The sequence below is a fragment of the Patagioenas fasciata genome, chromosome 1, assembly GCF_037038585.1.
Source record: "Patagioenas fasciata isolate bPatFas1 chromosome 1, bPatFas1.hap1, whole genome shotgun sequence".
Taxonomy (NCBI): domain Eukaryota; kingdom Metazoa; phylum Chordata; class Aves; order Columbiformes; family Columbidae; genus Patagioenas; species Patagioenas fasciata.
Window position 1 is genome coordinate 30234293 of NC_092520.1, and position 16783 is coordinate 30251075.

A 16783-nucleotide genomic window follows, 5' to 3' on the forward strand; every position below is an offset into this window, starting at 1 on the left:
AAAGGTGAGAGTCTGTGCTCCTTGATCCGAACGCTAAGCAGCAATAAATAACTCTGCAGTGCAGGAATGCATATTAACTGGCGTCTGGATTGCCACAGATACCCTCTCTGCAGGGCAGGGAGCTATTAAAAGTTTGCTGCTTGTTATTCCCTTTATCTCCCTCAGATGTGGCATCGTGAAGCAGAGCATGCTGATACATTGCCCAGATATGGTGCCTACAGATGTCCTAATGAATAAATTCTCTTTCAGGGCTTGGTTACGAGCACTTGAGATTAGTTGAAAAAGAGTCTGTGGGAATGTCTCTCTTAGAGAAATGCACTTCAGGGTGCATTTATTTTCCTTCACCACCTCTCTCCTCATCCTGATAACCACTGTGCAAAAGAAGATACAGTTTGTTACTCTATGATGCTAGAAAATAATGAGTGCAATCAGGAATTCTGCTTGTCTTCCATAAAAATCTCATAACTGCAAGCTGTTTTATAACCCCCTGTCAGTTCTGTGCCTGTATTTCTTATAAAACTACACCCATCAACCATCATTTCTCCACTTGGGCTCATAATTCCTTTCCTCCTCATTCTTTTAAACAGCTACCTCATCTCACATCACTCTTTGCATAAACTAAGGTAGACTGATATCGGGATAGTATCACCCGCTGCCTTCCTGTTTAGTCACACAGAGCAAGGGGTTTCTTCTTTCTTTAGTGGTACCGTCCTGGCTCTTTCTCCTAGGACAGAGCAAAAAAACCCTCTGCTTTTCTAGGTGCCATTGCAGGCTAAGCTTCTTGCACCAAACAAAGAAATGTGCTTCTGTTTACCTGTGTACTGTACTTACCTGCAAAAGGATTCTATTTCCATCATGGTCTTCTGTCTGCCACCTGCCTTCACTGATGGGGCTGCAAGGGTTGGGCAAGAGAGGCACAAGCTGCCCCACGTCTTTTACTCTGAACTCCAGCACCGCTGACTCTGTCGGTATTGGCACCTGGCCCTTCGGAAGTTTTTTTAAAGAAAACTGAATGTCTATTTCCATGTTAGAATAGACAGGAAAAACACAAAAGTCCTCCTTTTTCTGACACACTGGTCTTTTCAGTATTAACTCGTACAATTTCAAAATGTCAACAAAGTTTTCACTCCTGCAGTATATAGTGAAGCGGATAATCTCTTTCCCGTAGTGCACTGGGCGAATGGCCCACAGAGGAGTCTCTGGAGCCAAAGTGTAGAAGTCCTGGCTGCATGGCATGTAAGGGAGGAACTTCCCATGCACTTTTTCTGTGTGGTGGTAACGCCAAGGTGGCCGCTGAAAGGTTTCGTGGAGCTGCAAGATCGGTTCTTCTCCATATTCCTCCTGCAGAAAAAGAATGACAGCAAGGGCTGGCTGAGAAACACCAGCCTTACATGGCTTCCTGCGCTTCTTGGGCACTCGTCTTTCTGAGACTCGAAACAGCTGGAGGTCTGGATGGATCCAGGCTAGAAGCTTATCGATGGCTTGCTGAAGAGTCTTGGATTCACCTGGGTCTGTGATAATATGTACACTAACAAGGAATGGGTCTTGTATGCCTTCCACAGAAAGTTCACCTGAGAGTATAAGAAGAAAAATATCCTTTAAGATTTGTAATCAAGCTGACAACATGTAGGTAATCTCTTCTCCCAAACAGCAAGTGACAAGATGAGAGGAAATGCTCTCAAGTTGTACCAGGGGAGGTTTAGATTGGATATTAGGAGAAAAATTTTCATAGAAAGGTCTGTCAGGCACTGCAACAGGCTGCCCAGGGAAGTGATTGAGTCACCATCCCTGGAGGTGTTTAGAAGATGCATAGATGAGGTTCTTAGGGACATGGTTTAGTGCCAGTGTCAGGTTAATGGTTGGACTCGATGGTCTTGAGGGTCTCTTCCAACCAAAATGATTCTAGGATTCTATGATCCTTAAAGGAGAAACAGTCTACTCACAGTCACACAGTGACACACTAGGCTTTTTTTTCATCTCTGCCAAGCTCACCTGCAATAAACTAACGCACAGAGATATAGCAACAAAGAAAATAATCAGAAAACAGAGAAGTTTTGTCAAGCATACTGTAAGACTTGCTGTTTCTACTGAGGTAGCATCCAAAAGACATTACCCACTGTGTATTTCTGTCTGAGAAAAGAGCTGCCCCATACAGCTGAGTGGCAGGTAAGGCAAAAATACTGACATAGAGTGGGTGTGAAAGGGACATTAATGATGTGCAGAATTATCAGGGTACAGTGTTCAGTGTGACAGTGCTCAGTGTTCATCCCACCTTGTTTTAATTTGTGCCAGTTGGCTTGGGGCATGGAAATCACACCACTGAACTCCACTCTATCACCTTGACGTTGGAGTTTTTCACCCAGTTAAGAGTGTTCTGTGTCCTGGAGGCAACTGTTTTAATAAGTAAGGCAAAGTTTGTAGGGAAAGGTAATATCTTTTATTAGAGCAACCAATACAGTTGGGGAAAAAAAAGAAACAGACAAGCCTTCAGGCACACAAGTCCTTCTTCAGGAAAAGATATTACTTGTCCCTACAAATCCGGCACTGTTTATATCTTCAGACCATCAAGACTATAATACTACTGCCTCAAGGTTTTTATAAGATTAGGGAAGACTGGTAAAAGTAAGAAGCACACAAAATTACACTTAGAGGAAAAAAGAAGCCTCTAGTTATCCATGTGAATGTTCACAGGGGCTCTATCTGTTGTTGCCCCTGAAACATCTTTGATAGCTCAGAAGCAGAGTAATGGCTGGTTGGACAGCAAGGGAGGAATTGTCACTTCTGTTCTGCTGGAGCTGCAAGCCAATAAAGGTGCATGTGAATGCAGATCCAAGACAGTTTAATAAATTATGCAGGTAATCTGGGTGTTTTCGCTGAAATGGCTCCCACTGTGTTGCTTTCTGAAACCACCTCCATGTCTGAGACCCTGAGCCTGGGCACAAAGCCTAAATGTGTGAAGCCTTAGAAAAGCTTCCCAAGCTTTTCATTGTGCAGACCACATTTAATAGGGGGATTGTCTCACAGGCTGTTTCCCCTCCTATTGGCAATCAGTACGAACCTCTCCCTCCTCCCTCCTGGCATCTGAACAACATTCCTGTGATGCTTCAGCAATTGTTTTAATGGAAAAGAAGTATTATACAAGTAGTGTATTTTAGTTGTCTTTGAATACAGAATAGCTGCAATACCCAGAGAAAAGCTAGATGCAACTGCATAGCTTTCCAGAGGTGACTGGTAAATATACCACCAACCTCAATTTAGAAGCTGCAGAAAGATGTGGTATGCAGAGCAAAGAGCAAGCATGCATTTTGCCTACAGGGATATAAAGAAATCAAGTAAATAATCAAAAATACAATTACAGCAGAGTTCTTGCATCTATGAATGAAATGGGTAATGCGAAGTGACTTTGGTTAACGGACGAAAAAAGCTGAAGCAGTATATGTCAGTACATTGCAAGAAGCTTTGCTGTGGCAATTATTACTGGTAGGTAATTATTTGAGATATACCCTGTGGATAGTCACAGTATGGGAAAAAGACAAACGGGTTGTGGGGGGAGGTCCTCTCGTGGTCCTTCACACAGGACAGCAAGCAAAACAAATTTCAGAGAACAGTGATATAAGAAAACCAGAAAGAAAGTAACCACTATAGCTACCCAGTCATTCATTTTCGAAGACTGGAATAGAAGACATTCAGCTCTTTTCTCCCTCTGTTTCCTTTGTTACAAAAATGCTATCAAGGCCTGCAATAAGTGACAAGCTTGATATTTATCTGTATAAATGACTGCAGCTCTGAAAGAAGCCTGGGCACAACAATGTGAAGCAAAGAGTCATTGTCCCTCTTGGCTTCTTGCTCTGCACTGGAAAAAAAAAATCCCCGAGCACGGCTTTTCTGCCCTCCTGTTGCTCAGCATGGTGCAGACACTGAATGGCTAAAGCGTTTTTCAGAAGTGGAGCCTTGTGGGAGCCAGTTTCAGCATTAGTATTCTGCAGCCATCGCTCCCTGTGCCCATCAGCAGCAGATGCTCACAGAACCAGCCTCCAAAGAGCTCCAAAGCATGGCACAAAGCCATCATTAGGAGCTAGGGTTATACATACAGCAGAGCAAATCATCTTTTTTTTGAGCAGGAAGCAACTATGCTGAAGGGAGAAAAGTGTAACAAATCAGTACAGAAAGACCTTCCATATCTATTGCATGGTAGCAAAGATGCTTTTACTGCAACACTTTTACACCTTTCATTATGTGGCTTCTGTGCTTGTAAAATGGCAGTTCTTTCTATTTTAGTCAGAAAAAAGAAAAGCAGAAGAAAAGCAGAAGTATGAGGCAAGGAACTAAGAGAAACATCATCTGAACTGATGATAAGTTGCAAATCGTTTCTATGTTACTAACAAGTATTTTTGCTTCGACTGACAAGGAAGGGGGGGACGTGACACCATTTCTCCTGTCACAGTTCAATTTGCCCCCGGCAAATGGTCACAGAAGCAAATGAAAGCTCTGCATATGTATTAGCCTTCCTGTGTTACTAGTTAATCCCACAGAAAATATCAAAATGCTGAGGCATCTATTTGAAAATAAGCTGCACAGTTCTCACAGCTACTACATTTTTTTTTTCTTTCCTATGACAGAAGGGGATTAGTTCTCTTTGAGTTGGCAAAGCACTAACATTGCTAAGAGGTAATTACTACCAGGATTGAAAGACCATTTTACAATTCTAAACTTTTTACTCCTCTGTTAGGTAGTATTAAACGCCCATGAGAGGTTAAAGCAAGGAGTCAGCCAAAGTGCTGAGGCACTGTCACACTTGATGTCCTGAAGCTGGGACCTGAAGGTGGCTTGATATTTTATGACTGAGCTTTGGATGGGTCCTTCTCTACATACTATTTTTTATTTCGTGGCTGATGCAGTTTTGCTGAGCAGAGAAAAAAGAAAGACCTGCAAAGCAGAACGGCAGCCTTGCCCTGCGGTTCTTTCTGCCTTCCTTTCCCTTCCCAGAAACCAGAATCTTCATCAGAAAGACGATCTGACAGAAAGCAGTGGGTGCTGTCACATCTCTCAGTGCCAGCTGCCTCCTTTTGATATGATTTCACTGAAATTCAAGCTGCCTCATCTTGGGGACAGAGGGGACAGGTACTTGTCTGTCTAGCCCAGTTGCCTACGTTTGCTGGAAAACTTGTGGCGGATGATCCTGCCCTCCTAATTTCTCCCACATCCCTCACACTGTAGGGAACAGCAGTACCTGCAGAAGACAACCCTGCTGGTATCCTGAGCTGCTCAGCCTTCCCCTGGCCAGAAATACTTCGTGGGATGGCTGTCACAACAGTGGTCATCTAGTGACACAAACATCCATGGGTGAAGTGGGACTCAATGGGTTAAGTCTACAGCTTCCTCACAAGGGGAGGAGGAGGGGCAGGTGCTGATCTCTCTGGTGACCAATGACAGAACTCAAGGGAATGGCAGGAAAATGTGCCAGGGGAGGTTCAGGTTGGACATTAGGAAAAGGTTGCTTCCCCCAGAGGGTGGTGGAGCACTGGAACAGGCTCCCCAGGGAGGTGTCACTGCCTCAAGCCTGACAGTGTTCAAGAAGCATTTGGACAATACCCTCAGATACATGGTGTGAATTTTGGGGTTGTCCTGTGCAGGGACAGGAGTTGGACTCAATGATCTTTCTGGGTCCCTTCCAACTAAGGACATTCACTAATTCTATGACTCTAAGTGCTCTCCTCCCTTGGGACGGAGGGTGGGGGGCAGCCTCAGAGGTGCCATAAAGACTCTGGTACCTGGTAACACCACCCTTGCTGCAGCTGGCCAGGAAGCCAGGGCTCCTGGCCCAAAGCAGGCATGAATGGATGTAACTTCAGGTCAGCAACCCCAACAGCTGGGAAGAAGCTTGGCTCAGCTGGAGGTACGGGAAATGGGAGCTACAACCCCTTCCCCCTGGAGTATGTATGCATTTTACATTAAACTACACAAGAGGCAAAACGTCCCTAGAAGAAATGAGCAGAGTTTTCTCCCATGGCAGCTGAATAACTCTAGGTTAGAGAAGTCTCCCTCTTGCATTTGCTTTTTGGCCACAGGACTTTTGCACACTTGGCTTCAATAGAATGGTTACTGGGTTATCTGGCCATGACCTGGCAGTCTGGTCCCTCTTTTACACTGAGAGAGGCCTAGGCTGCATTCCCCTAGAGCTGCCCTGCACAAGGATCTGTCCCTTCTCAGGGTAGTGCTCCAACCACTTCTCTATTTCACAAATCACCATCTTCAGCAATCTTGATGACACCTGATTTTCCAGGCTTCTCCAGTGGATGTGGCAGGAAATCCACCACCTGCCTAAACGCAGCCCATAGCAGAGCTTAGGGAAGAGGTGAGCACATGTCTCCCTTGAAACATCTCTCCTAACCCTCTGTTGGTGAATCAAGGTATGGACCTATAGACCTCTCAGTCTCACCAGGAGATATTTAATGAGGAGTTACCTACAGGGTTAGGCAAACCCAGTAACTACATGAGCTAGGATGGAGTTTATGGCAAAGAGAAATTTTAGGCAGACTGGATCCCAGCCCCAGTTTGTGCATGGGAAAGTACATTCACAAACTGTGGCAGGTAGTTCCAATTTCCTATGCACCTACATTATAAATCTTCTATCCAGGAAACTCAGAGCAAGTATTCAACCTATAAATATTTGACAAAAATATTTTTTTGAGCTGTCCTGCAAGGTTGCATTGAGAATCTGAACACTGGAACATGTAATTATATTTTCCTGTAGCACTGTGCTGCTTGTTGGGAACCAAAGCCTGAACCTTTCTTACACATTACAGACTAGATTCCTTTATTGGTACATCAGGCAGTAAGATCTCACATTTCATTCTGACCAAACTGTGTGATGCACTACAGAAGATGTAAATCGGGCAATGAGGGAGGATGAGAATAAGCATATCAAGCTTCTGAACTGCAGCTCCCATCGAGCAGTTATTTCATTATCAGGAAATAATTGCTATCATCAGGAAGTAATGAAATAATTCAAACCTGAACACAACAGATTAGTATATTTGCTCATTGTTAACAAATCAAAATATTTCAACTGTGGAAATGTAAAAAAAATCACTGCATAAGTAATGTCAGAAAAAAACACTATAATGTTTCCTAATTGAAACCTCAAGAGATTTCTGTTGCACAGAAAATGTCAGTGTTTTCCTCTTTCAGTCCTATTTCAAAACACAAAGAAATGCTGAAATGGCAGCATTTCTCACTGAACAGGACCTTCATATTGTATGAGTCCAAGGCAAGACTGACCCTTTTCGGCATATTAATCAAAAGGCTCATGGGCAGACACAAAGACAGAGGCTATTTTCACAAACAAGAAGCATCAGTTTATGGGCAGCTGCAACAGAAGTGGTTACTGGACACCTCTGGCAGCAGAACCCACTGCTAGGTCATGCTTTGATGAATTATGCAGCATCAATAATCTTTTGAACAAGCAGGATGTGACAGATTCACCAGCTCTTCCATTCTCTTTCCTCACTGTTTAATAGCATCCGACAAATGCAGGGCTGCAGGATAATGTGCTTCTCAGCAATGCCCTGCTCCACAAACCACCTCAAACTCATGAAGGTTGTTCAGAAGCCATAAGAAAGGGAATATTCTGCACAGCACAGTGACAAGATGAGAAACCTCTTTCACACTCCCTTCAAAGCAGTGTCTTCCTGTGGAGCTGCAGTTGGATGCTGTGGTGGGTTGACCGTGGCTGGATGCAAGGTGCCCACCCAAGCTGCTCTGTCACTCCCATCCTCAGCTGGACAGGTGAGAGAAAATATAACAAAAGGCTCACAGGCCAAGATAAGGACAGGGAGATCATTCACCAATTACTGTAATAGGCAAAACAGACTGGACTTGGTGAAAATTTATTTATTACCAATCAAATCAGAGTAGGGTAATGAGAAATAAAAAGTAAACTTTAAACATCTTCCCTCCAGCCCTCCCTTCTTCCGGGGCTCAGCTTCACTCCCAAATTATCTACCTATTGCCCCTGAGCAGTGCAGGACAACGGGGAATGTGGGTTGTGGTCAGTTCATCACACATTGTCTCTACCACTCCTTCCTCCTCAGGGGAGGACTCCTCACACTCTTCTCACGCTCCAGCGTGGGGTCCCTCCCACAGGAGGCAGTTCTCTATGAACTTCCCCAATGTGAGTCCTTCCGATGGGCTGCAGTTCTTCACGGACTGCTCAAGCGTGAGTCACTTCCATGGGGTGCAGTCCTTCAGGAACAGACTGCTACAGAGTGTGTTCCCCATGGGGTCACAAGTCCTGCCAGCCAACTTGCTACAGCGTGGGCTCCTCTCTCCATGGGGCCACAGGTCCTGCAAGGGACCTGTTCCAGCACAGGCTTCCCACAGGGTCAGAGCCTCCTTCGGGCATCCACCTGCTCTGGAGTGGAGTCCTCCATGGGCTGCAGGCAGATCTTTGCTTCAACATGGACCTTCACAGGCTGAAAGGGAAGAGCCTGCCTCACCATGGGCTGCAAGGGAATCTCTGCTCCGCTTTCTGGAGCACCTCCTTCTTCACTGGCCTTTGTGTATCTACAGAGTTGTTTCTCTCACATATTCTCACTCTTCTCTCTGGCTGTTGTTCCTGTTGCACAGCAACTTTTTCCCCTTCCCTAATATCTTATCCCAGAGGTGCTATCACTGTTGCTGATGGGCTCAGCTTTGGCCAGCAATGGGTCCATCTTGGAGCTGTTTGGTGTTGGCTCTGTTGGACACAGGGAAAGATTCTAGCAGCTTCTCATAAAATCCACTCCTGTGCCCCCCTGCTAACAAAACCTTGCCATGCAAACCCAACACAAATGTTCTCTAATGAAGATAATAGAATCATAGAATCACAGAATGTCCTGAGTTGGAAGAGAACCGCAAGGATCATTGAGTCCAACTCCTTTCCCTGCATAAGACAACCCCACAGTTCACACCATGTGTCTGAGGGTGTTGTCCAGTCTCTTCTTGAACACTGTCACGCTTGGGGCCATGACACCTCCCTGGGGAGCCTGTTCCAGTGCTCCACCACCCTCTGGGTGAAGAACCTTTTCCTGATGTCCAACCTAAACCTCTCTTGGCACACGTCTTCATGCAGACAAACTGTAGGAATGCATAGTAGGTGCTTTCACACCATAGTTACAAGCAAGCAAACTGCTTGGCAATTCCTCACAAACTCCCCTCAAAATAGGTATTTTTCCACCAATGCTGTGTTCTTCTCCATAAGCTCCTTACTCTTGCTGCATGGTGTTCTTGCAACCTGGTGTTCTCACAACCTGGTGTTCTCCTCCCTCAAAATATGCTGCAGACACCATATGTTACATTGGCAACAGCAGTGTTAGAAATAATCAGAATTTCAATTTAAAAAAAATATCCTTGTCATCTACTTATCCTCTGGAGAGCACCAAACTCTTACTTCAATACTGTTCTCAACCACAGATTTAGCTACTAACTTGATGAAAAGCAAGAACCCCAAAATTCTGGCATACTCATACACCTTCCCGGATATTCTCCTGGGTGTCAACTGTTGTTATTTCCCTTTTTTCCTTCCACACAGGTCACCACAATTTTAGAGCTGTCTTGGTGTCTCAGTCCGCACATGTTCATGCCCCAAAACAGATTTACATGATTTGGTACCTTTAAACTGTCTTCACTATCTTAGCTGTCTTCACTCAAAAGCCATAATCTATCTTGATTTGTGCATCTAGGGGCTCAAGTGACTTCATCACACAGAGATCAATTCTCACAGAGGACTCAATACCCAAATACCCATAAGAGAAACAGTACAGATTTTTTTTCTTTTATATATCCTGAAAAGTATTCCCGATCTGTGGAAAACAGATGGCAATTGTCATTCTATGTCTTTCAGGAACACACAAGAAGAAACAGCAATCAGAAACCACTGTGTGGGGAAGAGAAGCACAACAGTGAGCTGCAGCCTGCAGGGTTTGCCCCAGTGAATTTGGTGATGCTATTGCCATCAAGGTAAAACACGGGACTTTATGTCACAGCCTATATCGATGCTACATTCAGTCCAGCGAAGAAATAAAGGGAAGGTGCATTAATTATTAATGTTCAACTATTACATTGTTTTATTGTTACTTTATATTGTATGTAGAACTAAAAAAAAAAGTAATCTCTTTTTTTTTTTTTTTTTGGGGGGGGGAAGGGGATAGGGAAAGGAAGAGTGCCTGAAACTGAAACAAAGAGGTTGCATATGCCCACTTTTAGAAGAGTTAAGCTTTGCAAAGATACATGTCCTTCCCAATCATAACATTTTCCTAAGGAAATATATGGATTGCTGTACTTCACAAAAACCCAGTTGCAAATCTTTGGTATTAATATCAGACTCTGTACAGAGTTGCAATTGTAGTAGTAATTCAGTAAAACTCCTATCAGCAATCACCAGTAAACCAAAAGCTGTACAATGCATGTCAGCATTCAAACTGCATCGAACACCATACTGTTCAAAGCCCTTTGAGTGCAAGCATTGTATTTTCTCAAAATCTGACTCACATGTAAAGCTGAGATTCTCAAAAATATGGCTTTTATAAAAGAGCAGAAAGAACATTGCTTTAAAAAAACCCAAGAAACACTATATTTGAGCAGCTGACAAATTTGCTCCACCAATGAGCTCCATACCTCACACAATGTACTCCAGTTAAAGAGTGTGATTTTATGATGGGCTTAAGACAATTTAAGACTTCACTGCTGGCAGCCTTCCCCCTTCTATTCCCAGCTAAGCATTTCCAGTGCTTCCCATGTGTCAGGTCTAGGTGCGAGTTGAAACAGAATGTTGAACAGACTAAAAAGGCCTCAGACAAGGAGTAACCAGGATTATGCCTTCTGGTGGCTGTCAGAGAACTGATCTAGCTAAAAATGATAATTTTCAGGAAGACCTTTTCTTTTAATCAGTTTGCACTTTTGCACAAACCTTCTTCGTATCACAAAGAAATAGTAGGGAAACCCAGCCAGCGGGAAGGAAGAAGCCACAACAAAGCATCTACACTCAAGAAAATACGTGATCATAGAATCATGGAATCATAGAATAGATTGGGTTGCAAGGGACCTTCAAAGGTCATCCAGTCCAACCCCCTGCAATGAGCAGGGACATCTTCAACTAGATCAGGTTGCTCAGAACCCCATCCAGCCTGGCCTTTAATAATTCCAGGGATAGGGCATCTACCACCTCTCTGGGCAACCTGGGCCAGTGTTTTACCACCTTCATTGTAAAAAATTTCTTCCTCATGTCTAGCCTGAATCTCCCTTCTTTTAGTTTAAAACCATTACTCCTTGTCCTGTCATAACAGGCCCTGATGAAAAGTCTGTTCCCATCTTTCTTATTAGGTCACTTTTAAGTACTGAAAGGCTGCAATAAGGTCTCCCCAGATCCTTCTCTTCCCCAGGCTGAATAACACTGCCCAACAACTCTCTCAGCCTGTCCCCATAGGAGACAGATCAGATGTGAAGCATGGTCAAGCATTGCCACGTTTGTGTCTCTAGACAATCAACAATATTAGCATCACAGCAAAGGAGCCATTTGGACTTGACATTAGTGGAAAACTATTTTGAACGTCATAATCCTTTCAGCTGACAGCAGTGTGCCATTCAAAAGGCCTACCCCAGACCAGCTGATGGAAAAGCGAAGCAGTAATAGAAAGAATTCTTTGTCATCGGTGCTTCATCCTGATCCTATTATGGTGGCAGCCAGGAGTCACCTGGTAAACTTTTCATGAGTCTTTTAGAAATCACAGATACAAGATTTTTTTCTGAAACTATTAATCAGCAAATACGTGGTGCCAGCAAACATGAGGCAGACAGTGGACATCTGCTCTAGAATGTTGCACACACCAATCACCAAATATTCCAGTTCCCCATCCAGCTTGGCTAAATAAATTTTATTTATTCATTTTTAAAAGTTACAACTAAATAAAATACACCATGATAATGTACTGTAGCCATCAAATGAGGAAACTAATCGCTGGCATTGTCAAAACAGCACACATTTAGTAGAAACTGCCTTAATAGCTTCAGCCTTCACAAGTGTTTTGACATTCGACTCAGTGAGTCAGATGTCTTTTCCCATTCTACCACAACTGGTGCCTCTGAGTCAGGAGTTGCCATGGGACAGATTTATTTTTTTTAGCTTCCCTCTTTGGGTTTTAACAGTTCAGACAGACATCTCAACAATTTCCAGATCATTCTCATCACTGTACCAGCTGAACTTGGAACGCCAAGACCTTTCCTGCAACCCATTGCTTGGGGTAAAAGACCCACTATTGGGTTTTGAATATGACTATGTGTGCACAAAAAATGAGCTTCAAAAACATTTAGATTGTCATTCATACATTAATTATTATTATTATTTTTTAATAACTAGTCCAGTTTTTATCTGCTGTATCTAAATGATAAGAAAAAAACACCTGACTGGGTGTGGTCAGAAAATAATGTAGAAGACAACAAAACCAAGAGTTTTGATGGCTCTGGTCCAGTAACTGTTTAGGGTGCACTTACACTCCCTTGACAGAGAAATCCCAAGCTGGCACTAAGCCAGTATGGTGTATGCTAAATGATCCCAACGAGTGAAACTCTGATTTTGACAAAGAACACAGATATATGGATTACTTTAAGCTAAATACGTTTAAACAAGAACTTCAGTATTTACAAAGGGAAGGGCATGCTTGTGATAAATGCCATACACTTGGCCTGCAAAAATAAAATCTAGATTTGATTTTAAGCACAGTCACATGCTTGTGCATGTCCTTACACAGACTGTGCCTCATTTCTTTTTTAATCTCCTCTTTCTGGCCACTGGCCATCTTTAGTCATGTCTTTAAGGACACATTCCCTCTCATTATGCCTCTAAATAACCATGTCCACTAAGACAAGCCCCAGTGTGCTATTTCCTTGCTAGAACAACATCCTAACCTCAACTTCTTGAAAGGTAAAAGTGCAAATAACAATGTTAACTCAATATCAGTATCTCTGGCACAGTTTCCAGGCAATGGTGCTTGGCAGCAGTGATAGCTCTGTGCTGTTCCTGACACAGGAAAGGGTCCATTAGCAGCTCCTGAAAATCAGGTTGCATCATTTGTGGATGCTTGTGGATGAGATGGGAAAGCTGGTGGGGCTGGGAGGGGGCATGGTGTTGTGTGATCAAATAACATAACAAAACAGGAAGAATTTTATTAAAATTATTAAAATTATGCAACTGAGAGGGCAAATCAGGGACTGGGGAGCAACAGGGCCTGCTGATGTTGCTCCGGGCTGACGATTCAAACTGAGATAGAAGAAATTTTGTTTAAACATAAGAAAAAACTTTTTTACTGTGAGGGTGGCCACTCACTGGAAGAGGTTGCCCAGAAGGGCTGTGGGGAATATTCAAAACATGATGGGTTGCCCTGAGCAACTTGCTCTCACTGCCCCTGCTGTCAGCAAAGGGCCTGGACTAGGTGATGTCCAGAGCTGCCTTCCAACCTCAGCTTTCTGTAGTTCAGTACTATACTTTTCTATAGTTCAGTACTATACTTTTCTATCCTGTATACAAGCATTTGCTTCTTCACCGTGGTGGAATTTGATGACAAGCAGCTATGTTAGCATGTTTCGCACAGCCAAGGACTGCTAGGTGGCATGTAGCAGTGACATTTACCTTCTTCACACAGCCATGATAAGAAAGAACACTGCTTTTTACCTCTAGCAGCATAATACAGGCTGGGTAAGAAATGCAGAAGATGCTTACTATATTTTCCACAGGAGGTGACACTTTGAATTTCACTACTATATAAAACACCTGAATATGCAACATTGACAGATGCTCCAGGCTAAGAGCTCTACATGATTTGGGTCCAATTTCCTCTTCCATTTTTCCTCATACTTTAATTAGTCTTCCTTTTGTAATACCACCTTCTGGAAATGCAGCATGATGCTGGCAAGCCCACTGTAAATTGTTTTTACAATTGTATTCAATACAACTCATTGCCAGCCATTGTAAAAGCATCTCAGTTCTCTATGGAAATAAGAAACAATATGCTACAGTACATCTTCATGTTGCACTAAAAGAATACAATTATATCCTTACTCTTATTAAATTACATTGTTTGGAGAAATATACTTAGGGGACAGCCAGTCCACCAGTACCTGTGTCAGAACCAGTTTAAACTAACCTAACTTAAAGCAGGTAACTATATTATGAAATTTTAGCTTTGTGACAGATTTTTAAAAGCCTAAATCAAACCATGCATGCTTCTTGGTCCTGGTTAGTTTTCATCACCTTTAGCGGTTAAATGAAGGCAACCAGATTTTGAAACGATACACAAGTAATGGGAAGCCATTTCTCCCTATGCTATTGCTACAAGGCACCTACAGGTCTGTGTCATGGTTTAAGCCCAGATGGCAATCAAGCACCACACAGCTGCTCACTCACTTCCCCTGCTGGGATGGGGGAGAGAATTGGAAAAAATTAGAAAACTTATGGATTGAGATAAAGGCAGTTTACTAGGTAAAGCAAAAGCCGTGTTTGCAAGCAAAGCAAAACAAGGAATTCTTTCACCACTTCCCATGGGCAGGCAGGTGTTCAGCCTTCTCTAGGAAAGCTGGGCTCTATCACACGTAACGGTGACTTGTGAAGACAAACACCATCACTCTCACCACTCCCTCCTTCCTTCTTCTTCCACCATCTTTATATGCTGAGCGTGATGTCATATGGCATGGCATAACCCTTCGGTCAGTCGCGGTGAGCTGTCACAGCTGTGTCCCCTCCCAATCTTTGTGCACTCCCCACCTTCTCATTGGCAGGTCAGTATAAGAAGCTGGAAAGTCCTTGACTGCTCAGCAACAACTACAACATAAGTGTGTTATCAACATTATTTTCATACTATATCCAAAACACAGTACTATACTAGGTACTAGGAAGAAAATAAACTCTATCCCTGCTGAAACCTGGACAATCTGCATAGTACTACAGATTCTTATGTTCCTGTAGCTCCTGTTATCTCTGCAACCAGGAAGGCTACATACTTTTTGTCAAAAGTTCCATTAGTGCCCATTTTGACAGATGTAAACCCTTGGTCTCTGGAGTGTTTGGTAACAAAAATTCTTAAAAATGAGAAATGGGAGAACTTCGGGAGACACTGACTTTCTCTCCTCTATAAAGGACCTAGTTCTCATGCTGGATCTGACTCTTTCTGCTATTCAAGTATACGTTTTCCTCTTCACATTTCTTTCCAGCAACACTTAAAATCTAACAAGTTGAAGAGAAAGGGAAGAGGAAAGTTCTTGCCAAGTAACATCAAGAAGGAGATGCTGTAATGAAGGAAAAAAAATGGGGAGGAGGGAGAGAACAGACAAGATAAAGATCAAAAGAAAGAGGCAGCATATTGTTACACACACATGGTATGGAAGCAGTGTGAAAACTGTCATGTAATGGTGCCTTGGCAAGCTCCGAGCATGGATGGGAGAAGTGGCCCAACACTGAACCCTCACAACCTGATGGACTACACAGGCACCTGCGTAGCTTTTGATGGATCCTCAGAATGACAGTGCATACAAATACATAATTTCTACTTCTAATGAAGCTCTAGCTTCACAGCTGGCAGCAAGGTAAACAGTTGCTCAAAATATGAGCAGAGAAATGCAGCACCAAATCAGGAATGAAAGGTAATGCAGCTTTGGAAAAACAAACATTCACCTCAAATTCAGGACAGCACTATCTTTTGGGCAACCATTTTTTTCTTATTTGGACATTGTCACTTGACTACATGCCATTAATTTATCCTAATTGTCTTTAATGTGAATTGCTAGGTGTCTAAAAAAAGATTGGGAATAAGTCTGAAAGAAAAAGGATGTTGATTAGGGTATGTCACTGGACTAGTTCAAGGTGCATACATGAACACAAGGTTTCAAGGGGCTTTTCATAAATAGCAGGTACTGCAGTGCTGGTGATTTCCTATTCCCCATGGCCAGATCCAGCACAAAGAGTAAACACTTCTCAGGAAACAAAATCTACCATCCAAAGTGCCATTGGGACAGCCTGTTTCAATATACAGCTGGTGCATGGAGGTAAGACACAGCCTTAGCAATTCACCCTCTTCTGAAATCAAGAACAAGGGCCATTTTGCCCTTATTAGCCCTCCACAAAGACTGCAAGTGTTGCACATGAGGACTCTTGCCATTTGTAGAAAAACGAGGTCCAAAATCAACCGGGAGAGCTGATGCAGATAACACTGACAAAACACTGACTAAATCCCAAACCAAAGATCTGAATTTATACTAGCATAAAAACAGAATAACAAACAGAAAAAAAGTTATTAAGATGAAACCTGCTCAGTAACCCACATATTTATAAATCTGCCAAAAATCTCCTGTGCTTAATTTTTAGAACCAGTAAGTGGATAAAATTCCATGGGTTAGAAAGTCTGTGCAACACAGAAATAAAATTTAAATATCCCAGCACTGAGGTTTACAATGGAAGAACACGAAGAATCTAAAAACAAACCAAAAGGACTCAGTCATTTCCCAGCTACTAGATGAAGGGCAGGGGAGCAGGGGAAGGTGAATTACCAGCTTTTCAACTGCAAAGCAAGCGACAAGCCCTTTACCTCATTGAGAAGCACAACATGAACCACCACATGCTACAGAGTTTTACTATCACAAATGCTCTAAAATCTACCACGAACTTGTATCTTATCCCATAGGGCCAGTTTTATGTTTCATTTACCGACTTAGCTGGAACAGCACAAACATGCATCCAGGCAGCTCCCTACTGATTGCC

General features: G+C 43.0%; 1 protein-coding gene across 2 annotated transcripts in view; it reads right to left on the reverse strand.

The window, feature by feature from the left end:
- The window catches only part of FAM124A (family with sequence similarity 124 member A), a 48409-nt gene that overhangs the window by 16483 nt on the left and 15143 nt on the right, over window positions 1-16783 (reverse strand). For both annotated transcript variants that reach the window (XM_071805339.1, XM_065855740.2), the window contains exon 3: window positions 832-1571. In XM_071805339.1, the coding sequence (XP_071661440.1) occupies window positions 832-1571 (740 nt within the window). The remainder of the gene's footprint in view (window positions 1-831; window positions 1572-16783) is intronic.